Below are 23206 nucleotides of genomic sequence, written 5' to 3'. Positions count from 1 at the left end.
TCCCATCTGACTTTCCTATTAGCAACCCTACATCTATACACATGAACTCTGCATGTCTTCACTTCTCTTCCATAAAAAGAAAAAGCAACACCACCAGCAACTCACTTATTGGTGGTGAGACTGGACAAATTACTCAGCTCTCAGTTTATTCATTGATAGGATATAGAGAAAGCCCCTGGTTTCCCAAGCTTGTAGTGAGGACTCAGTGAGGTCGCTATGGACTGAATTGTGTCCCCCAAGTGTGACTGTATTTGGAGTTAGGACCTATATAGAGGTAATCAAGTTAACATGAGGTCATAATCCAATAGGACTAATGTCTTTATAAGAAGAGGAAAAGACTTGACACCAGAGCTTGACAGATCCATATATCTATCTAACCTACCTACCCACTCCTGACAGGCACAGAAGAAAGGCCATATGAGGACACAGTGTAAAGGCAGCTGTCTTCCAGCCAGGAAGAGACGCCTCACCAGAAACTGAATTTTCCTGAACCATGATTTGGGTCTTCTAGTGTCCAGAACTGTGAGAAAATAAATTTCAGTTGTTTAAGCCACCCCATCTGTGGTAGTTTGTTATGGCAGCCTGAGCAGATGACTACGATGGTAACTCATGGAAAGGGCTTTGGTTCAACGCCTGGCACAAGGTAGAGATTCGCTAAGTGTAGCTGTTACTATTATTATTGCTTCTAATAAAACACCCACCTTTCTAGGAGAGAGAGAGAATTCTGGAAACTCTAATACCAAACAGTCTGCAAATCCACTTTAAGCTTCTGATGGGAAATTGAGAGCATCAGAAAGAAAGCAAACCACATTCACTGAAATTTTCCAATCCTATTTCTGTATATAAGTCATAATGGTTTGTGTCTAATAACATGCCTGCATCTTCCTTCTGAGGAACTTAATGTGTTTACATCCTGAGGATGAGTTAACGGAACATCTTAGATGGCCCGGTGCCTGACACTAGGACAGTGCACATGAGGCACTACAAAAATAAGGTAATTGAATTTGTTCCACCCTCTCTATACTTTAGGCTGCGTAATCTGGAAGCAGGCCAGGCTGGTTGGTTTTAGGAATTGCAGGGTTGAGCTTACAAGTACAAGACAGGTTTCAGTTCAAGTCTAAGTCGGCCTTGACTAATGGTTGTTCCATCACTTGGAGACATCCAGCTAACTCTGACTCACAGGCACATCTAGGACAGGGGCCTCTCAAGACTCTGTTCTCTCACCAAAACTCTGAGGTTCTGGTTTTATAATGTTTACATTCCCTGGGACACCCCCAGGCAAGCTCTCTGAGTGGATGTCTAGGTGACAGACCTCCTACAGGCAGAGGGGGAGCTCAGGAGAAGAGGTCTCTCAAGCAATTGCAAATCTTTCCACCTTCATTTTCAGTCCAAATGAATGCATTAGAAATGGTAGTAAAATCTATGTGGGAAAACAAAACCATCTCTGATCACTGGTCAGAGCTCTAAATGGTGTAGAAAAGAGGAAAAAATGTGCTGACTTCTGAAAAATGGTAAGGGGTTACATTGGTTTAATTGAAAACAGTTGAAAGAATTCTTTTATCTGTTCCCCCCGTCCCCCCACCAAGTTTTTCTTTAAATTAGTGGTGTCCAACTGTCCCCAGAGACTACATAAGGCACAGTGGAAATTTCTATTGTCCTTTCCTGTTACTGCCTGTCCACTGACCCTGACTTCAAAGGGTAGTGTGCGTAGCGTGGAGAATCCCTCGCGTTGTTTCTCCATCACAGATGGACAAAGTGCTCCCATCCGAATCATTAAACCCACTTCTCTGTGTGCCTCCCAGATGCCGAGTTTGTTCGCTGGCTTAACATTGTTTCAACGTATTCATCAAATTGAAACATTTGCTCACCACCCACCATGTGCCAGGCTCTCCTACAGGCACTGGGGATGCTAAGGCAAATGAGGCCCAGATCCTGCCTTCAAAGAGCTCCAGTTTAGTAGGAGTCACTAACATATGGCCACAGGGGAAGACAAGGCATGGAGAAAGGCTTTGAAGAGACTACCAGGGGACATGGAGGTGACCTTGTAGGAGGGAAGAAAAAGAGAGGATAATGCATTAGTGGGAAAAGAAATTTAATTGGGAAAAAAGGAGCAGCCAGAAGGTTGTTTTGAGAGAATCAGTCTTTCTGATGTATGGCTGAAGGCAGCCGGTGATGCTGCTATAGTTGAGACGCTTGACATCATTATTTGACACAAAAAGGAAGGAAGGAAGATAGGAAAGGAGCGGGGGAGGAAATAAGGGAGAGAGGGAAGGAAGGAAGAGAGTCAGCTTGTATGCTGGAGAAAATTTCATCGGCGAATCCATCTGCCTCGATTTCAGGAGCTGAGAGACTGGCCTATCAGAGTTTCCCTTTAGCTTCCATAAGATCTAACTTGTTAGATCTTAAAATCCATTGCTTCCTTTGTTTCTCAGAAGACTGAGGAATGGACCGACACACCTTGTACCAACCCCCCGAGAAATACATTGACTTAGGAAAAGCAATGACAGTATGACATCTTTTGCTACATAGGGTGATATTAAAATGGATAAATTAAATATATATTATTATCTGGCCTGAACATTATCGTTAATCAGCACACAGCTTTGAATTTGTTCTGTTGGTGGCCAAAACCTGTTATAAGCAAGTTGGATTGCTATTCCAATTGCATCATTCTGAAAAAAGGTTTCCAGCGATGTGTCCTAGCATGTACCTACGCAAATGTAGTACTGCTCATGAGGAGCAGGGAGGTAAGGGGCAAGAGAAAGAGATACTGAATACTGAATTAAAGCTCAACTGTAGGATTGCTTTTCACATGAATTGGGGACAGTAGTGAAGCTCATATGGTGACCATTTGTGGAGGAAGAATGGGCAATGAAGGCAGGAAGTCTTCCTGAGGCACCTGCACCTCCAGAGCTGCATTCCCCTGATTATTCTCCTTCCCCCCCTCCCCCGCATTAATGCTCACTCAGTGTCAGTGAGATTTGATTTTCACTGTATAACTCTTTAGTACGTATCTGGAAACCCAAACAGTGGTGGTAGAGAAATTGACTTGAACTTTTTCAGTCTAGATGACTGACATCGTGTCTTACTTATCTTTGCATCCTGAGTACCCAGAGGAGATGCTCCATATGTTCATTATAGAAATTAATGAGCTTCCTACTCCACCTTGTTTTACCGCTAGAAAACCTATTTCTTCAACAAATATTTATTAATCACCTCCTCCTTGCCAGGTGCTGTGTCAGGCACTAGGGATATAAATGTGAGCAGGAAAGACATGAATGACCCTGTCCTCCCAGAGTGTGCTGCCCATAAGGAAAGACAGCAATTAAATCCGGCTTTACAAGAAATTATACCATCACAATATGGTAAGTGAGGTGCCAATGGGGCCAATTCCATGGGGACCACATCTGTTGGGGAGGTGGATCAAGGGACACTTTCTGGTGTAAGTGACTCTAATGAAGTTAGAGTTCTCAGCTTTAATTGGGCTTATAATCTATTTGGAGAAAGACAACCATTATGCATGCAGAAGTAAGAAACAGAACAATGTAGGATGCTCTAGGTTTGGTGTTATATTGTGATCGTACAGGGTAGAAAGGGGTGAAATTGAAGGAATGAGTAGGCTTGGAAATTTTCCAGGAGGAAGGGGCACTTGGACTGTCCTTCAAAAATGCATAGAACAGTGGAATAGAACAAGAGGAGAAAAGGCAGAGATAAGAATCACACACAACTGGGGAGGTTAGGCCTATGGCTGGTGGCAGGAGAAAGCCTGAATTATACAAGATCTGGAAAGTCAGGCAGAAATGAAAATGGAAGCATAGTTCTATAATTGCTATTATATTTAATAATGTGATAACAGGTACTGTATGTTAAGTCCTGGTCTGGGGTAGGTGCTGGACAGGAAACGTTTAACAACAGGCCTGCAATCTATTTTCTCTCTTCACCAAGGGGAAACCAATGGAATAGAAGAAAGGAAGACAGGTGGCCCAATCTTCATGTAAACACACTAACGACAGACTCAAGGTAAACACACTAATGATATCTCCTAGTACAGGGTCCTTATCTATGGAATTCTTTTTAGAAGGAGGTACCTGGTCTGCCTGTGTTGCTCATTTGTACCAAATCTGGCATCTATGGATGCGTTGGGCATGGGTTTTGAGAAAAGGTCAAGTAAGCTATGTAACTATCTGAGTATAATATGAAGATATTTCATGATGGCTCTTTTCTGAGTAGGTGATGTGACCACATACATAGCTTGAAGATCTTCTGTGTTAATCTGGGCGAGAGAATATGTTTCATGAAAGGACCTGGAGAGCTGTACTCGTGCTGGGCCATTCCTTGCTTCTCCTGAGTCTTGTGATTGCTGGTTTCATTGAAATTATATGTAAAGCATGATACTGGGTAAGATCTCTGTTCTTGTGAGACCACCTTGACAATCTGATCCTTTGTTATTGTAGGTCCTTTACTTAATATGTTTCACATCATCCCTACAAAGTAGGTGCCCAGAGAATTCAATTTGTTTAATATCACACAGCGAGGAAGCAGCAAGCTACCAATTTAAACCCAGCTGTGACCCCATTCTCCCCCCTCCTGCTCCACATTGCTGCCTTGTAAAAACTTGAATCAAACAGAACAGGTCACGGGGCCCCAGCAAGGCCCTAGAGGACCATCAGGACCCCCATAAGCCCTGTGAGAGCCACTTCCCCAAAGTACAGTTTTAATAAGAAAAGTCTTTCTGGCACAAAACCTGATTCATTTGAGAAACACAAGGTAATGTTTGTGTCACATTTTCCATGGAAATTCATTCTCACCAGAGGCAAACCCCCTACATGTCCACTGGGACCCTGCAACTCATGGAGAGGTTGTGTGTTATCAGGGGAGTAATATCACATTCTTTAAATGCCGAGAGAATAGTCAGGAGACTCTGTCCTTGATGAAAATCAGATGATATGGGTGGGGGTTTCTAATTCCATCTTTAACCCTCAAGTAAACTGAGCCTTGAGGACAGGCTTGCTAATTCCTAGGGGCAGGATCAGCCACATTTCCCACGCGCTTCAGCTTTATGAGGACATTTGTAGCATTCATTCACGGCTCTGAATTTCTTTTTACGTGGTCGTTTGTGAAGTATTAGGATCAGCTTCCTGTCAGGGAATCTGAAGTTCCCTTTTTGAAAGACAGCTCGTGTGTGAGCATGGGGAAGGAGGTTGGCTGTAGCAAGGAATCCAGCTCTGCTTTTCCGGAGTAGTAAGTGGTTTAATTTTAGTCACCTTGGGTCAAGGAGTCCTGTTCTTAGGGGACAGCTGCCTAGCGCAGCACCTTGGTTCCTGTTAAAAGCACCACAGGGCACAGCTGGGGTGTGACCAATTGCCCCATGCCAGGACAGCTCTCTCAGGGCTGCCAGCATCTTTTATGGACAGATGGAGCTGTCTTCCCTTCCTTAGCCCTGCCTGTTTAAATGGCTTCAGAGGTAGCTATCATACCACTAGCTAATAAAAGCACTTATCTAAGTGGTAATATCCCCAGAAAGATGTTCACCTTGATAGAAAAATCTGATTGAAAAGCAGCAGAACCTTTATTTCAACAGTCAAAGCAGATCCACATGGACCTGGTATCTATCTATACCAGTATGCTGAGGGGCACTTTAACTTGGGTCTTTACAAGGAAAGCAAGGAGCTTAGTTGAGAATTACTGCAACCGGCAGAGCTGAGTTGAGAAAAGGCAGAGGTCTGGTGTAGACTTTGGGTTTCTCTTTTCTGGGTTCTCCTGATCCTATTCTTAGCTCTTAGCATCCCCTGCAATCAGCACTGGGTTATTGCTTGCTTGCTTCTGGACCCTTATCTTCTTCAGTGTCCTTAGTCTTTATCTAGGCTCTTACCCAATGTTCCCTTTCTTAGTTACAAAGGAGGATTTGATTCTTTTCAATACGTGGCAAAATAGTGGCTTTTTATTTTGTTTACCACCAGCTTACTTCCTGATGGTGCTGGGTCTTTCCAACCCCTTTGCTAGATGTTCTTTTTGTCTGGGTGCCCTGCTGTTTGTATTCTTTCTTTCGCCTGTCATGCAATAAAGAAAAGGGCAATAAACATCTTTGATTTTTAGAAGGAAGAGTAAACTCTAGCTAAATATAGATGGTTCTCCACGAGGCTGTTTTTGTAATGCCACAGTCTCTTGGAATAATCTTGGCTGCTAGTAAGCAGAATACCAAACTAAAAGTGGCTTACACAATGAGGGATCTATTTTCTGAGGGTGGTTAATACAGTGATAAGGTTGTTAGGATTCCAGAACAACATATCTGTCACCCTTTGGTTTGTCCCCTGTGGATCCAGTTGGCTGCCCCACACAGCATCCTAAGGAAGGTGGGGAGAGAATCCATCCCGTTGGAGTCCTCTCTCTGTTTTGTTAAATAGGAGGATATATCCCCTAGCAGATTTCCTCTTAGACAGCACAGGCCAGAGTAGGGTCCCTTGCTCTACCTTCAGTGAAGTCGGGACAGTGAGTGACTGGCTTCCGTAGTGGAAGTGGGCTTGATGTGTAAAGAAGGGGGTGAGAAGCTGTTGGAAAAATGTTGTTACAACCATTCAATACCCTCCTAAAGCACAGCAGCCTGGGAACGGATTATGTTTAATCATTTCCCATTTGCTGTCTGTGGGCCATACAGTTAACACGGAGTCCAAGAAGAAAAGGAGACTGAAGACTTCGGTTGAACCCATCCCCTCCTCTAGGAACAAGCTTTTTTTTAAAAAAAAAATTGTGGTAAAATTCAGATAGCATCAAAATTTACCCTTTTAACCATTTTTAAGTGTACAATTCAGTGGCTTTAAGTACATTCACATTGTTATGCAGTCACCACCATCGCTCATCTCCAGAACTGTTTCATCTCCTGAACTGAAACTCTGCACCCTTTACAGAATAGCTCCCTGTCCCCCCTCCCCAAGCCCCGACAACCACCACTCCACGCTCTGCCTATGAGTTGGACCACTAGGTACCTCATGTAAGTGGAGTCATATACTATTTGTCTTTGGAGCTTAATTTTAAGATGCTTGGTAACCCTTCAAGTGCCCTTCTTCCTTCTCCGCCTTCTCTCCTCTTCTCAAAACCTTTCCCTTCCTTACAGCCTCACCCTCAGTGTTTCCAGTTTCTCCAGCATGTGCAGAGCTCTCCTGACTCTGGACTCAGAGCATCCAGAGGACTCGACTTTCCCACTCATGGGACCCTGCGTACACTGTCTCGTGCCATGTCTCGAGTCATTACCCTACATCAATCATCGTTCTGTGAGTGAATGTCTCATCTCCCCATCTAGACTGTGACCTCCTAGAGAGCACAGACTGTATGTATCTTACTTTTTTTTCTATCCCCTACACACCTTCTGTACAACAATCATTCAGTAAATTCTTGCCAAATTCCCTGCTCTCTTTAGGAAAACTGCATCAACCAGCTTTATAATCAAGATTTTCTGTCTTAGGTCTGATTTGCTGCCTTGGGTTGAAACTTTAGTCCTTTTCCAAAACATTTTTATCTTCCCTAAGATGGAGAGCAATGTTCAGTGTCCTCGTTAAGCCTACATATACTTGAGGGAGGGTAATATGTCACCTTAGCTTCCAATTTTTGAGGCTAAGCCAAGATAATGAGACAGAATCACCATATTAACCCAACACCTTTTCCTGAGAAATCATAATACTTCTCTCACATTAAGATCAGTTCATTTTAGTAGTAAGAAGTCAGCAGAAGCTTCACAATCTGGGGAGGATTACCTCTTTTGTAGAAAAAGTCGTAAGTGGGTAGTCCTAAGCCTCTGACAAGACTTTATTTTTTACAAAGACTCCCTCGCTTGGTGGTGGTTTAATATCTGCTGAAACTCTGATGATCTAACACACACACATTCGAGGCACACTCTATCCAAGGACTGTCATTTTATATATTCACAGTTTTAGATTTAACAAGGGTTAAATGTGGGGTAGCCCCTCAGTACTGCTGATTGAATGACTAGTAAAAGATTTTAGCAACTAGGAATTTGTAATGATAAAATATTGCTCTTCTACTATCAATAATAGCAAATTTCACTAAAGTAACTTAGGAAATGGTGATTATAGATATATTCTAACCCACATTTCCTTCCCCAACCGATAATGAAAGGCATGGAGGTCAAACCACTGGGGGGAGCAAGAAGCCCTGGGGTTGTGTACTTTTAATAAAGACACCCAGGTCCCTTTTCTGATGATGTGTCTGCAGAGTCCTCTGGAGGAGCAGATTTTAGGGAGCAGATTAATGTGCTCACTTAAAATATCCTGAAATATCAAGACAATCTATTTGAATGCCAGAAATTTACAAGCTAGTTGAATGGATTAATTAATATTTGGCTTGTTTAACTGACTTGTTAAAGGGTGTCAGGGCCCCCTCTTCCTTTCCTCTGAATAACTGTAGAAATACAAACCGGTTGGACGACTTGAGGGTCACACCCACGACACCTGGGAGGAAACCTCAGTGTAACTATTTCATGAACTTTCTTTTTGATTTGATTGTGTTTTTAAAGGTCTGGGTAGAATTAAGTAATGTTAGGCCTGCTTCAGATTGCACTTACATAGTGATATGACAATGTTTAATGAAAAAATTTTATAATGTGTACTAAATAGTGTTGATTGAAGTTCTGATATCAAAGTTGGGAGGAGCTGGTAAGCATTTAGGTAGCAGGGAGCCATTTCCCCAATCAGAAGAAAGAGCAGCTTGGGACACATGGCACTTGGAGGTGAAGTATTTGATCCTAGAGTTTTGGCTAGTCACAAAGGAAAGCTTTTGAGAGCATAAAAGAAAAGATGTTTTCCTTATGAAATATAGGGCAGGAGGGACATTTAGAACAGGAAATAAGAATGTTAAGAAGAAAAGTAACCTCTTCTCTTTGAAAAGAGTAAGTAGACAGTTATGGTATTTTTATTCCATTTTGAAGCAGCCTCCCTAGGGAACTGCAGATAGGTTGGACATTTTCATAATACCCATACACTTATTCACTCATTTATTCATGCAGTCATCATTCGTCATTTGTCCAAAATCGCTTATTAGGGACCTGTTCTATGTCATGCATTGGGGCTATGATGATGAATAGTTTTTCATCGGCAAGGACTCCAGTCTGTTGGAAGGAGGCTTACATAAACAGGGGGTAGGGTAAACACGGTAGATGTCCTACTAGACTTAACAGATATCTGCGGACACACGGAGGGCAGAGAGCACCTGACTTGTCCGGGCTGCTGGAGAAGATCCACAGAAAGTGATATTTGAAGTGGGTTGTGAAGGATGAGTGAGTGTTCATCAGGTTCGGAGACTGAGAAAGAAAACCCCACTGAGGGACGGGCCTATGAAGCAGCACTGAGGCATGAGTGGCTATGTAGAGCACAGGGGACAGTGATAAGGTGGCGGGGGCATGGAATGCCAGGTACAGAACCTGTGGGATGGGTGATGGGGAAGAGCTGAAGCTGAACCCCAGGCCATCCACCCTCCATGCATCCGCGAGACCCAACTCGACAGCCAGAAGGCACAAGTGCGACCCGTGGGCTACATTGCCTGGCACAGTGCCTGGCATATAGAAGGTCCTCCTTAAATATATGCTGCAGGAGTAAATGAACTAAATGAATGAGACATGTGGAGAACAGACTAGTGTGGAAGGAAACTACTGTCAGACTAATTAAGAGGCTGCTACAAGAATCCAGGTGAGTGATCAGGTGGGGTTGGAGAGGAAGGGCCAGAATTTAGACCAACAGTCTCCAATAAGACTTTCTGAAGCAGTTAAAAATAAAAAAAAATAAAAAAAAAAAAAGACTTTCGGCAGCAATGGAAATGTTCTGTTCTGCATTGTTCATTAAGCAAGTCACTAGCCACACATGGCTTTTGACTACTTGAACTGTGGCTAGCGAGGCACTAGCCAGTTACTTTTACAATTTTAAAACTGAACTGTTACTTTCAATTTTAATTAAACTCTGAACATCACAGTTCTAAAGAGTTTTTCGTGGCAGAATCAAAAGAACTAGTAATAAATTGGATTTATTTATTAATTCAATCAACACATATTTATGATTGTTCACTTTGTTCTGCAGGGGAAGATGGGAGCCAGTTGGTGGTAATAGTGGGTGCCTTGCCAAGGAGTTTGGAGGTTGTAAGTTACTTGGTAAAGGAGATCCAACCCTGGTGTTTAACTGTGAACAGTGAGACAACATCCTTGTCCTTGTAGACCTTACATTCTCTTGGGGGCAGTAACAGAAAAAGAAAGAAAAAAGTTCCATGAAGAAAATAAAACAAGATGATGATGCGACAGTGAGTGCAGAAGAGTGGACAAGCTATTTTAGCAGGATTGACCAGGGAAATCCTCTCTCAGAGGTGACAGCCTGAGAGTTGGATGATGAGAAAGTTATAGGGATCAAGAAAACAAAACAAACAAAACCCCCAAACAAGAACGAGAATAATCATTGATGAAGGAGAGCAATAAGATTCAGTACGAAGACACTTAGAGCAGGAAGGGACCTGCTCCATCTGCAAGTCTGTCTCACTCATTTCCTGTCTCCAGAAAGGAAACTGAAGCCAGAGAGATAAAGAGGCTGACACAAGGTCACAAAGCTAATTAATAGCATAGTCAGAAAGAGACTCTTAACCTCTACTTCCAACTTCATCCCCTACTGCGTAAGTCTCTCTTAACATCTTGAATCTCATTTTCTTCTTAGTAAAATGGGTTATTGTGAGAAATTCAAAATGTAACATAGACAAGGTGTTCAAAATGTCAGGTATTTCCATTACTGGATTTGTTTTAATCCTGTTACAGTGTACTCCTCAAGTAGTTAACTATGTTATTACTTTAGTAATACAAAAGCATAATATAAATATTTAGTAACTTGGTAATACAAAAAGCATGAGAGAGGCAATGAGCATTCAACTCCTGATTATTTTAGTCACCGATGCGTGAGTTAAGTCTCAGCCCGGGGCCTCTGCTGTCAACATCAAGCACCACCTGCCATCTGCCTGGAGGCAGCTACTGGAACTGCTGTTGGGGAAGAGATAACCAGCCCCCTACACTGCTGGCCTTGCAAGCCCCACCTTATTAAGTGGTGGCAAGTATCACAGTCCTAAGATGCTTCTGAGGAGAAAAAAATGAGGCTGTGGACTTCCCAATAGACACAGCTGTCATCAAGCTCTTTACGGAAAGCTGCTGTAGACAGGGGCTGAGAAGAAGATGAAGGCTTTAACAGGATGTGAAAGTTGAAGTGATAAAAAGGGTGCACTAAAAGCACATGGCACAGGAAAGGCTTTTCTACATCCAGATTGAGAATCAGACCTGCATTTCGTTACTTGGCATTTTGTATTGTACCCCCTCCCCCAACACACCTCTGCCCTTTGAGCTGGTGTTTTTGTAAATATTTGGATAGGACAAAGAATATAATAAACAGGGTCATGGCTTTGCCAGAGTGACAGTCACTGTTGGAATATACATACTGGCTGTCCTTAACTTCTCCATGTCACTTGATTTTTCTGATCACACTTTTGGCGTTTAACCCAGGGGCTTGGACCGCAAGCCCATGCTGTAGCATTCTGTTGTGTTGTATCTGAGTTTGGTGATGATGGAGCCACCCGTGTAATTATCATTAATCAATAGTTTGATATGACTATCGCATGATTGCCAGAGTGACAATGAAAATGAGGCCTTGCACAACTGTGGGTTGCATGTGAAAGAGTGACCTGAGAGCCATGTCTGAGCCTCACTGCCCACTGTCATTACCTCACTCTTCCATCCCCACCTGGCCAGGGCTAGGACCCTCTTCCCAGACTGCAGCACCCTCACCTCCCATCATTCTGAACAGCAGAGAGTCCCATCAGGATAATGCCCCATTCACTTGTCAGCCCTCCCGTGCTCACCAAGGGCCCTGACAGTGGACACAGTGGCATACATGAAGCTGCAGAGGCAGAGGGTCCAAGTCTTTGCCCCAACTCTAGCAGGTCTACATTCCAGATCTTGCTCTACCACTTAATTTCTTCACTATGAGCTTGGAAAAATTAGTTCCTTTCTCTGAACCTCCATTTCCTCAGATGTGAGGCTGGAATATGTCTATCTCACTGGGGTCTAAGAATTTTAAAAAATCACATTATTGTATATAAAAATGCTTTGAAAAATAGAAAGCACTACTCAAGCACAGCTATTATTCAATAGTCTACATACACCACATGGTACTTTTGTGGAAAAATAAAATCTAATAAAAAATAAATTATATTCACATCACTTTATTCATTCATCCATCCATCCATATATATACATCCATTCTTTCAACAAAGTTTTATTAGACAACCAGTCTGGGTCAAGCACTGTGTTGGAGCTAGGTATATATATGATTGTGAACAGCTCAGATATTATTACTTTTATTAGTCAGTGTTCTCCAGAGAAACAGAACCAAAAGGATGTATATATCTGTAGAAAGAGATTCATTAGAAGGAATTGGCTCATGTGATCATGAAGGTGGGCAAGTCCCAAGACCTGCTGGATGAGTCAGCAAGTTGGAAACCCAGGAGAGCCAATAGTCAATGGTTTAGTTCCAGTCTGAGTTTGAAGGTCTGAGACCCAGGAGAGCTGATGGTGTAGTACCTGTCCAAAGATCAGAAGGTTCAAGACTCAGGAAGAGCCAATATTGCAGTTTGAGTCCAAAGGCAGGAAAAAAGCCAGTGTCCCACTTCAGAGGCAGTCTGGCAGAAAGAATTCTCTCTTACCTGGGGAGATCAGTCTATTTGTTCTATTCAGACCTTCAACTGATTGGATGCAGCCTGCCACATTAGGAAGGACAATCTGCTTTACTCAGTCTATCAACTTAAATGTTAAGATCATCCGAAAACACCCTCACTGAAACACCCAGAATAATGTTTGATCAAATATCTGGGCACCCTGTGGCCTAATCAAGTTGAAACATAAAACTAGCCATCACTTTCCTCATGCAGCTTACCATCTATTTGGGAGAAGAAGACACAGTAAAACAATTGTCATGCAAATACTTTAGTAATTACAAAGCATGCTAAGTGCCGTGAAGGAAAAAGTGCAGGCTGCCAGGAGTGAGGCAGATGAATATGAAACGTAAGTTGAGTTGATGGACTTTGGGCAAGTGCCTTTCAGGCAGCAGACGTGCATAGGGGAAGACTTCAAGATAGAAGAGCACTTGGCAAATTCAAAGATCCAAAAGGCCAGTGTGGCTGGAACATGGGAAAGAAGAGGGATTATGTTGCCAAATGCGAGCTGGCTGAGTGAGAGTCACAGACAACTCCTAGTTTCTATGATGACAAGGCTGGGAAGTTTGAGGCTAGTAGAGAGAGTGCAAAAGATAAGTTGCTGGACTGAGAAAATGACCTTCCTAAAGCAAAGTAGTAATATGGTTGTGTGGTCCATTTAAGTTGAGAGGACAAATTCATGAAGATTCTAATCTCTTGGGTGTTAAGATTTTTTATAGTATTTTGTTCAACATTTTAATGCAGAAATATAAGTTAATTTTAACATTGTTGTGATTTTCTATTTCATATTGTTTTATATGGACATTTCTAGCAGTCTGTATTCCATAACCTTGTTATTTTTAATAGCTGTGTAGTATTCCCCCATGATTTCCATCATGGTATTTCTGGCCCTTCTACACACTTGTGTGGTTTTTAATTCTTTATGCTTTTTTCATTTGTTTATTATTAAACAGAGCTGCTGAGAGTACTATTTGGAATAGTTTTTTCTTATGAGTTCTTTTCTGAAGTTACATTCCCCTCATGGGTCACTTCTCTGCACGTCACAGCCACATGGATGCTCACGTATGTTGGTCGTGCTTTGCTGGTCCTGCCTGCATGGAGAAATTCCCATGGTAGCAGCTGCTCAGAGGACTTGGATGGGGAGGCAGGAAGGGCATCATCCCGTGTAGAAGCACAGAGAACACAGGTTATTGTGTTACTACGCTTCACCCTCGAGGATGCTGCCTTTGCTGGGGTGTGTTCTGCACTCAGAACCTCCATGGCCCTGAGCCTGACGGTAGCTTTCTCTCGTCCCTCACTTTACAGTCTCCCCCTAGGGTCTATTAAGTTCCTAGTAAGTGCTGTACGTGGGACACGGCAGAGAAGCAAATTGTTGTTTATAAAATCTCCATGACTGTAGTTAACTGAAAGTCATAATTACATCATCTAAGGCAAATAGTTCCCTGGGTGCCCACATTTTTATTTATTCCTTTATTGAGTGTATTCATTCTGAATCTCTAGATGTTGTTGAGAAATTAGTGAGGAATCAGCTCCCCAAGCCAGCAGGTGTCAGGGAAACTCATCCAGCCTCTTCCTGGACTGATCGTAGCTCACTCACTCCTCTGAGCCAGTGTAAATCTTACACATTTATGGTTAGTATTGGTCAAAAAGTTAATGGAACAAAACAGAGTGACTGAACTTGTTTGATTTGGGACAAGGGTAGTTTAAATTCAGTTCTTTGGAAAAGAAAATTCTGTTTCCCAAGTCAAACATAATATCATACAGTAATAAGTTAGTCTAATGTTCTTGACAACTGGAGAGTCAGTTCTAAAAAGTTTCTCTATTTTATAAGAGTGAAAAAAGACAAACATGGAACATAATAACTATTTTGTCCTCTTACCCAAAAATGGTATGTAGGAGAGGAGTCAGGCTCCTGCTACAATCTCAGCAATTTTGGTCAGAACCACCATCACCGACTATGGTTGATAATCACGGCAATGCTACTAACCTGGGACCACCACAGAGTGTTCACCGTGTGCCAGGCACAGTGCTTATGTGACATCTTTACTTCACCCTCGGGAAGTGGGTTCTCTCAAGGTCACAGAGCTGGTGAGCGATGGACTCGAGATTCAATGTGTGGTCCCAAACCCTGTGCTGCTCATCTCTTCTCCACCCTGGTGATACGATGGCTGGAGGCAGCCTGGGGCAGCAGGATGAGCCCACGCCCAGGGGTCAGAGCACCGAGATTCACCTGCCATGTTAACCTGGAATATTTTAGATAAATTTAGGTAAGTCAAATAAACTTCTTGAGGTTCAGCTTTCTGTTAAGCAGAAGAGATGTCTGTTTTTTCTAACTCTATCTAGCATGTGAGCACATGCCAGATAATAGGTGTGAAAGTTCTTTGACAGCCAACTATAAAGTCCTATAGAAATGCAGAACTTATAGTTTTGTACTGTGATTACTGTCATGATGGGCAAGATTCTTCTCAGACTTACAATATGAGACATGCAATAACTGGCCTGGGATGAGGTTACTCGGAGCGGTTAAATTCAAACTGTCCCCTCCAGTGGAACTATGTTTCAAAATGAATCATCTGAGATGGTGATGTGCCACGGAATTGGAAAATTCACAGTCAGGAGGCAGCAGGAATCATGTATGTTGTGTATATGACTCGATCGATCTGCTGACATATACTAAAAGCATCACCAGGCTCTCTAAACAGACTTCCTTCTAGAAAAACTGCTAGCTGTGGAGGCCTCTGTCCAGTGACTGCAGGCTGGGAATTGACCATAATAGATCATTAGGTTGGTTCCTAGAATAAGACTGAGGGGTGAAGCAGGAGTGTTCTTCAGAGTGACCTTGTGGACCTGAGCCTGACCCAGGCACCACGAACCTTGAGCAATCAGCACATTTCAGGTCTTGGGGCTCTAGATGTTGGAACATATTTCACAGCTGGTCCAGCAAGCAGGATTTGGAGGCCACGGCAGAAGTTGCATCTGCACTTCAGGTAAACCCGGTAGACTGGTGTCTCCAACTCCGGGGACACTAAACTCTCTTAGAAAAATTGTTCAAAGGCAGATTTCTGGGCTCTATTCTGAGAGGTGACTATTCCATTGGTCTAGGGCGGGACCTAAGCATCTATATTCAACAGAGTGATTTGGGGTTTTTTTTAGTTATTATTTTTTACTTTAATTTATTTTATTTATTGAATCAGAATTGATTATACATATTTTGGGGGGTTCAACATTGAGACATGTTGATCAAATCAATATTACTAGCATACATATTGTTACAAATCGTAACTATTCTTTATGCACCTTGTCCAATCTCTCCCATCCCCTCTCCCTACCCTCTCCCCGCTCTAATTACCCTAGATGTCTTCTCTCCCTCTGAAAGAGTAATGGTTATTCTATTGATTTGGTGCCTAGATGATCTGTCCAAGGCTGACAAGTGTGATCAGGTCCCCCAATATTATCATAGAGCAGATGCTTCTCTGTCACTCTGAAACAGGCTTTGTGGAGAGAGACCTCTTCTTTTCTTTGCTCTCTGCTGGTGACTTTCCTTGTGTCAATGCAATCCAGTGGTTGGCAGATCATCTGCGTGGTGGTTGTGGCATCTAGCCACTTTCATGGCAGCCATGGTTATTGTGGTAGCTGTGGTGGGCCACCCACATGGAGCTGATGTTTTTCGTATGCTCCTTGGTGCTGTCGGTGTGCCTGGTTGTGGGGAGTGTTTGGTCCCTGGCTCCATACCTCAGGTCCCCAGGTGGGCCCTGAGGTGCTGGTGCAGTGTGCCCTGAGGTGCTGGTGTGGTGTGCCTGATTGTGGGAGTGGGATCTGGTCCCTACTCCAAGCCTCTGGTCCCCAGGCAGGCCCCAGGTGTTGGTGGTGTGCCTGGGCCAGAACTAATTTTTTGTCCTTTGCTTGCTTCTAAAACAGGGGAACTTCCTGTGGAAACAAGTACTAGAGTTGTGTGGTTGAGTTAAATTGCTGCTTTCCTACTGTTTTCCTAAGGAAGACTTTTTGTGCAGCCCAGGGTTTAATGGTTGACTTTATATGTACTTCCAGCTTTCCAGAGACCCAGTGGATCTGTGTTGTGTAGAATCTCTGATCTGCGCCTGAGTTTCTTCATCAAACTGCACCCCATGCAATTCTATATTCCTGACCAGTCTTCTCTGAGTGGTCCTGTGCTGATTTGGGGGCAGATCGGCTGTCCTTGCTGTGTCCCAGTGTTCTCCCAGTGGGCCCATCTCCCCCACTGCCCGTGCTCCAAACAGTTCCCATGGGATGGACCATGTGCCAGTCCCTTGTGATGACTCACTGGCCTCTGAATGGCTCCTTTTTTTCAGTTGTTCTGGCTCCTTGCTCCTGCATGCATCCATGGGAACCCTATTAATGGTCTTGCTGTCCTGCGGGCCGCCAAGGCCCTATTCTCTCCTGCCACCTCCAAGTAACTCCATCTGAAGGGCACAGCTGTGGTTTCTGCCGGCTCCTGCTCCATGTGCTCATCAGCTCCAGCCTTAAAGCGACCACAGCCTGAAACATTCAGAGCAGTTTTTTCTTTCTCTCATTGTGGTTTCTCCCGCCTTCATGAACTCCATAGGTCTCTCCTCCTCTTCCCCTGAGCTTTAGTGGCCCCATCTTGGCTGATGTTACATTTTTGTAGTTGTAAATTGGTTGATTTGTGGGAGAGAGTGAGGCTGGGCACCATTTATTCCACTGTCTTGACCAGAACTCTGAACATATTCATACTCTTAATTCAGCAGTTTCACTCTCAGGTATATCCCCAGAAGTGAGATATATGTGTACCAAAAGACATTTATAAGAACCTTCATAGCTGCACTTTGGTTGTGGGGAATGATTAGAAGGAAGCACAAGGGAGACTTTTGGGGTGCTGGTCTTTTATTTCTTAGTAGTTTCTTAGGCTGGGACATCCAAAGTCTGTCTGGTGGTGGTGACAGTGACCCAGGGGTCTCACATTGCAAGATGGTGGAAGCAGAGACAGCAAGAGAGAGAGAGCGACAGAGTGATTTTGATGCAGATAATGTACAGTTCCTATTTCCAGGGAGGGAAAATGTAAGTTGATAAGGGAAGCACTCTGGTTGGGCGCTACCATGATAAGAGCTAACATTTATTGAGCACTTACTATGAACTCTCGTAGGTGCTGTACATAAATTAACTCATTTAATCTTCACTATCTTAAATTATCTCATTTAATCTCCCTATCAGACATAAAGTAATATTTCCCCCACTTTAAAAATAGGGTGACAAAGGCACATATTGATTAAGAAGACACTGGGGGCTGGCCGTTAGCTCGGCTGGTTAGAACATGGTGCTGATTAAGGCCGAGGTCCGGGGCTCTGTCGCTATGCTGGCCAGCTGCCAAAGAAGAAGAAAGAAGAAAGAGGAGAAGGTGACCAGTGACAGTGCTGGCACTTGTGATGTCCTGGTTTCATAGTGGAATATAAAAGTTTAAATATGTCAGGGAAACTTTGTAGGAAAGGGATAGATTGCCCAAATTCCAGCCATAGGAGAGCTATTACTCCCATCACTCTGGTAATATAGTCTGATTCTAATATTAAAAATTCACAGCAGCCTGGTAACTTAGGGTAGGGATGGAGCTTGGAGGAAACTGTCCACTGTAGAAACTGTTCCACAGGCTACACACATTGAGACTGGGAGCCAGGAAGCTCCAAAAATTCCCTGGCCTCTAATACTGAAGTGGCCCTTTTTCCCTCAACCATCTTTCTCTTTGGCTGAGACCTGTTGAAATGCTGCAGGCCTCATCCTTGCTTATCACGTTTACAGAAGAAAGAGGTCTTAAGTCTGTACTCATTAAAAATATCCTGGTAACCATCTGTAACCAGTTAGCTCATTTAATTAGAGCCCATTGAGAACAAGGATGAAGAATTCATTTGAAACTCTCTTTTCCTCGGCTGAGAAAAATGAAGAGGCACAGACCTGGGCGACCCCTTAACTGGGGATTGTTACTGGAACAAATCAGCCAACCTGAAGAAGAGGTAATCCTGGAACAGTTGCTTGAAAATGTTCTTTACTAATTTCATTATTCATATACCATAATTTAAAGAATCTTGAAGTGGGCTGAACATTGTTTAAAATTTTGGAGCTCCAGAATTCCAGACTTAATTTCTAAGTGCCCGAGTGCTAAAATATACCATTTTGTTGTTCTGCTAGCACCCCTTCTGATGGAGTTTGGATGTATTGTCCTCCCAGAACTTGTGGAAATCTGATCCCCGATGTGGCAGTGTTGGAAACTGAGTCATGGGGGAGGATCCCTTAGGAATGGATTAATGCTCTCCCTGGGGGTGGGAGTAATGAGTGAGTTCTTGCTCTATTAGTTCTCTCACGAGCTAGTTGTTTAAAAGACCCTGGCACCTTCCCTCTCTCTCTTGCTTCCTCTCGCCATGTGATCTGCTTGTACCCAGTGGCCATGAGTAGAAGCAGCCTGAGGCCTGCACCAGATACAGCTGTCCCAGAATCGTAAGCCAAATAAACCTCTGTTCTTTATAAATTACCCAGTTTAGATATCCTGTTGTAGCGACACAAAACAGACATACACCTTCCCCCAAACATATTGCAGACCTAACCCATGTTCCCCACCAAGCCTGTCTTCTCCTGATGACACTATTCCTGTTATGAGCACGCCATTCTCCAAATCTAAGCTCAGAACCACAGCCATCTTCAAAAGTGCCCTCTCTAAATAGTCAGCTGTGAAAGACATTCACAAGTTCTCTCAGATCTGCCTTTGCTCTTCTGATACCCGCTCACTGTCACCACTGCAGTTCAGATCCCCTTTCATCTCACGGTGTCTGGACCACATTCTGGAACCTTCCTGCTTCGCCTTCGGCCTCTTCTTCCTGCAATGGCTCTGGCATATTGAAACCATGTCGTTCTTTAGCTCAAACTCTCTCCATGATTTTTGTTGCCTACTAAATAAAGTTCAAATGTCCTAAACTCAAAATCTGATGTATAAGACCTTCCAAAATCTCATTCTGTATTATCTGTCTAGCCTTGCTTTCTAATAATTCTTCAAAACAACTTTTTGCTATTCACAGGGCTGACTTATTCATTAGGCACAGGAAGCACAGTACCTAGGTTCCACAATGCCGAGAGGACCATGATGTTTTAATTTCTTTTAAAACCAAAAGAAAAAAAAATGAATATAAGCCAAATTAGATGATATTTATATTTATGCCAACACAGTTATAAAACATAATTTTTAATATTTTTCTTTGGATGAAAAAGCCCATGAAAGCAAAAGTGCCTAGGGCCCATAATGTGACTTTCCCCTATCATACATGACAGTATTTCAGAAAGTTCATGGAAAAATAGAATTAAAAGATAATATAAATGTTTCCATGAACATTTTGAGGTTCCCTCATAGAATATAAATTTAGTAAGTGAACTTTGGTAAAAGATTTAAAGACAAGTAATAAAGCATGCACTTACTAAATTTAAACTAAATAAATAATAAAATAAAAGCATCAAGCCCTCTCTCAAAAAAAGTGACTTTCATTCATAATGTCCATTCATACTGCAGCTATTAGTTTATTCAGTCAACAAACATTCATGGCGCTCCTACCATTTTTCAGGTGCTAGCAAATAGACGTGGTCTCTGTTATCAGAGACTTTAGATGCTATTGCTGGAGTCAGACAAGTAAACAAACATATCAACATAATGATTATAAATTATGATACATGTTATGATTTAAAAGAGGGAGGCTGAGAGAGAGCACTGGCGGAAAGGGGTCCTGCTGTCGATGTGGTGGTCAGAGAAGGACCATTTTGAGAAGGTGACATGTAACCTCAGAGTTGAAGGTATGAGAAGGAGCTGGCCCTACAAAGCGAAGTGGGAAGAGCATTCCAGCAGAATCTCTGGGTAGGACTGGGGCCTCTGGGTTGCTGCTCTGCTTTCTGGTGCTCTAATGAAGACAATCCTGATCCTGATGGTGGTCTTGTCTTCTTGTCTTCAAAACACAATTTTGTAAAAAATTGAAACATAATTGATTGTACGTGTCTGTGGGCTGCAGAGTTGCATATCAGTACCTGTGTGCAGTGTGTGATGCTCAGATCAGGGTAATCAGTGTGTTCGATGTTATACCATGTTAGCATTTCTCGTGGCCCTCTATCGATTCCTCCCTTCCCCCCACCCCCTCTTTTCCACCTCTGGTAACCTCAGTTCTGCTCCCTCCTTTTCAAAGTTCAGTGTATTATTGTGATTGCTGTATTTTTCTTTCTTTTTTTATTTATTTGTTTATTTTCGCAGCTCCCACTTATGAGACACGACATGTGGTATTTCTCTTTCTGTGTCTGACTTATTTCCCTTAACATGATTTTCTCTAAGTTCATCCACGTTGCTGCAAATGGCAGGATTTCATTCTTTTTTATGGCAGGGTATCATTCCTTTGTGTAAATATACCACATTTTCCTTATCCGGTCATCTGACAATGAACGTTTAGGTTGGTTCCAACTCTTAGCTATTGTAAGTAGGGCTGTGATAAACATGGGAGTGTGGGTATCCCTTCAACATGATGATTTCCAATCCTTTGGGGTATACAGCAGGATTTCTGGATCACATGGTAGATCTATCTGTAGTTGTCTGAAGAACCTCCATACCATTTTCCATAATGGCTGCACCGAGTTACATTCCCACCAACACTGGAGAAGGGTTTCCCTTTCCCTCCATCCTCACCAGCATTTGTTATTCTCTGTCTTTTTTACAACACCAGTCTAACTGGGGCGAGATGATGTCTCAGTGTGGCTTTGATTTGCATTTCCCTGATGCTGAGTGATGTTGAGCATTTTTTCATATGTCCATTGTCCATCAGCATATCTTCCTTTGAGAAATGCCTATTTAGTTCCTGTGCTCATTTTTCAATTGGGTTAAGCTCTTCTGTTTCCATGGTTTTGTTCATGCTGCCACTCCCCCTAGAACTCCTCTGCCTCCCTTTCTCCTCTATTTTCCAAAGTCTTACTCATCCTCTGACACCCACTTCAAATGCCACCACCAAGCCATTGCCTCCATGACACCTCCTCTGACGAGACCAGCTGAAAGTGAGCTTGCTCTCCTTGAAGCCTCCACTGAGGGCTTCAGCTTTATCATCGGCTGCTCTTTTCTTTCATAACTCTTATCTCCACTGCTTGCCAACAAATTCCTTAAAGGTAAAGAGTGTATTTTATATCTTAGCATTCCTTGAAGCACCTCCGCAGTGATCTTTGCCTATTATTTAGTAAAAATTTTCTAGATACATGAGAAATGAATGAATGCATGATTCCAAGGCAGACTGTGTCTTAACATCATATTGCTGCAACATTTCCTTTATTTCCTTTTGCAGAGAAGGGCAGCTCTGCCTGTTGCTGGGATGGCGAAACTGGTGATGAGACTTTGCATATTTAAAACGATGCTGAGAGAGGAGGAGGAGTAATGAATGAGCTCAGGAAGACATGATGTCTTCTGTGATGACACTAATAAATGGGATACCAAATTCAGCTCCAAATTTAGGATTGGAAATTAAATATATACAAGAAAGCAAGGAAAGTGAAAACAAATGTATGTGTGTGTAATTTTTGGGAGAGCATATGCAATAAACAAAAATTTAAAAAGCTAGATACTGCTGATGGAACAGAAATGTGGGAATTTTATATTAGTGTTGTTCTTTTTCTTTCTTTCTTTGCCTCTTAAAAATTTAATGGGAAACCAGTCTCCAAAGATTTTTGTACAGGGTGAGAGACTGTGGGTGAGACAAAGATCTCAGCATTATAGATGGTCCCCAGCAGGCCGTGGTGGACTATCAGGCCAAGTGCAGCTGCAAACACGGGGGGCTGGATGGAGCAACTGGATGGGCTACAAAGGCAATGGGAGACAGGAGAAAACCATTCTCCTACTAATGCTCAAGTGCTTTAAAATGTTTTTGTCATGCTTTTGGTTGCTGAGGTGTTAGAAATAGGTGGCAAGTCAGAGACATTCCAATCTATCAGTCAGAAATGCAAGCGAATGGAACACCGTTCAAAAGACAAAGTGAAAAATATGGCAATCAGAATAGCAGGAGCCCGGCTGGCCCCATGGCGCACTCGGGAGAGTGCAGCGCTTGGGAGCACAGCGGCGCTCCCGCCGCGGGTTCAGATCCTATATGGGAGTGGCCGGTGCGCTCACTGGCTGAGCGCCGTGTCGGCGACACCAAGCCATGGGTTGCGATCCCCTTACTGGTCACAAAAAAGACAAAAAAAAAAAAAAATAGCAGGAGCCAAGTGAATGGTGTCAGTCCCAGGAGGCATCCCCGACCAACTTGTTTTAAGAGCGAGCTTTAATAAGAAGTTAAGATGGGGAAGGATGGGCTGAAAATGTTTCCTGGCCTCCCATTGAAACACATTGGCATGAGATGTGGTGAAGCTTTGCCAAAGGGATGAAAAAATGGGATGCGTGCAGTGGTGAGGAAGCAGAACTTCCTGAGCCTAGGAAGTGATTTGG

At 43.0% G+C, this 23206-nt stretch overlaps 1 protein-coding gene across 6 annotated transcripts in view; it reads left to right on the top strand.

The window, feature by feature from the left end:
* LOC134384581 (tRNA-splicing endonuclease subunit Sen15-like) overlaps positions 1-22270 on the top strand; it is a 45809-nt gene extending 23539 nt beyond the window's left edge. The window contains exons 5-9 of one of the 6 annotated variants that reach the window (XR_010024247.1): positions 400-643; positions 3231-3365; positions 3946-4020; positions 4231-4398; positions 7112-7192. Coding sequence is in view for 3 of the 6 variants with exons in the window: in XM_063106180.1 (XP_062962250.1) it covers positions 7112-7304 (193 nt within the window). In the remaining 3 variants the exon portion in view is untranslated. Of the gene's footprint in view, positions 1-399; positions 644-893; positions 931-3230; positions 3366-3945; positions 4021-4230; positions 4399-7111; positions 7325-10079; positions 13433-22073 lie in introns of those variants that run through there. The other 5 variants (XR_010024248.1, XR_010024249.1, XM_063106181.1 and 2 more) reach the window with 5 other exon arrangements.
* Positions 22271-23206: the final 936 nt, after the last annotated feature.

The sequence above is a fragment of the Cynocephalus volans genome, chromosome 8 (genome assembly GCF_027409185.1).
Source record: "Cynocephalus volans isolate mCynVol1 chromosome 8, mCynVol1.pri, whole genome shotgun sequence".
NCBI classification, from domain to species: Eukaryota; Metazoa; Chordata; class Mammalia; order Dermoptera; family Cynocephalidae; genus Cynocephalus; species Cynocephalus volans.
This window is presented reverse-complemented; position numbering and strand designations above follow the sequence as displayed.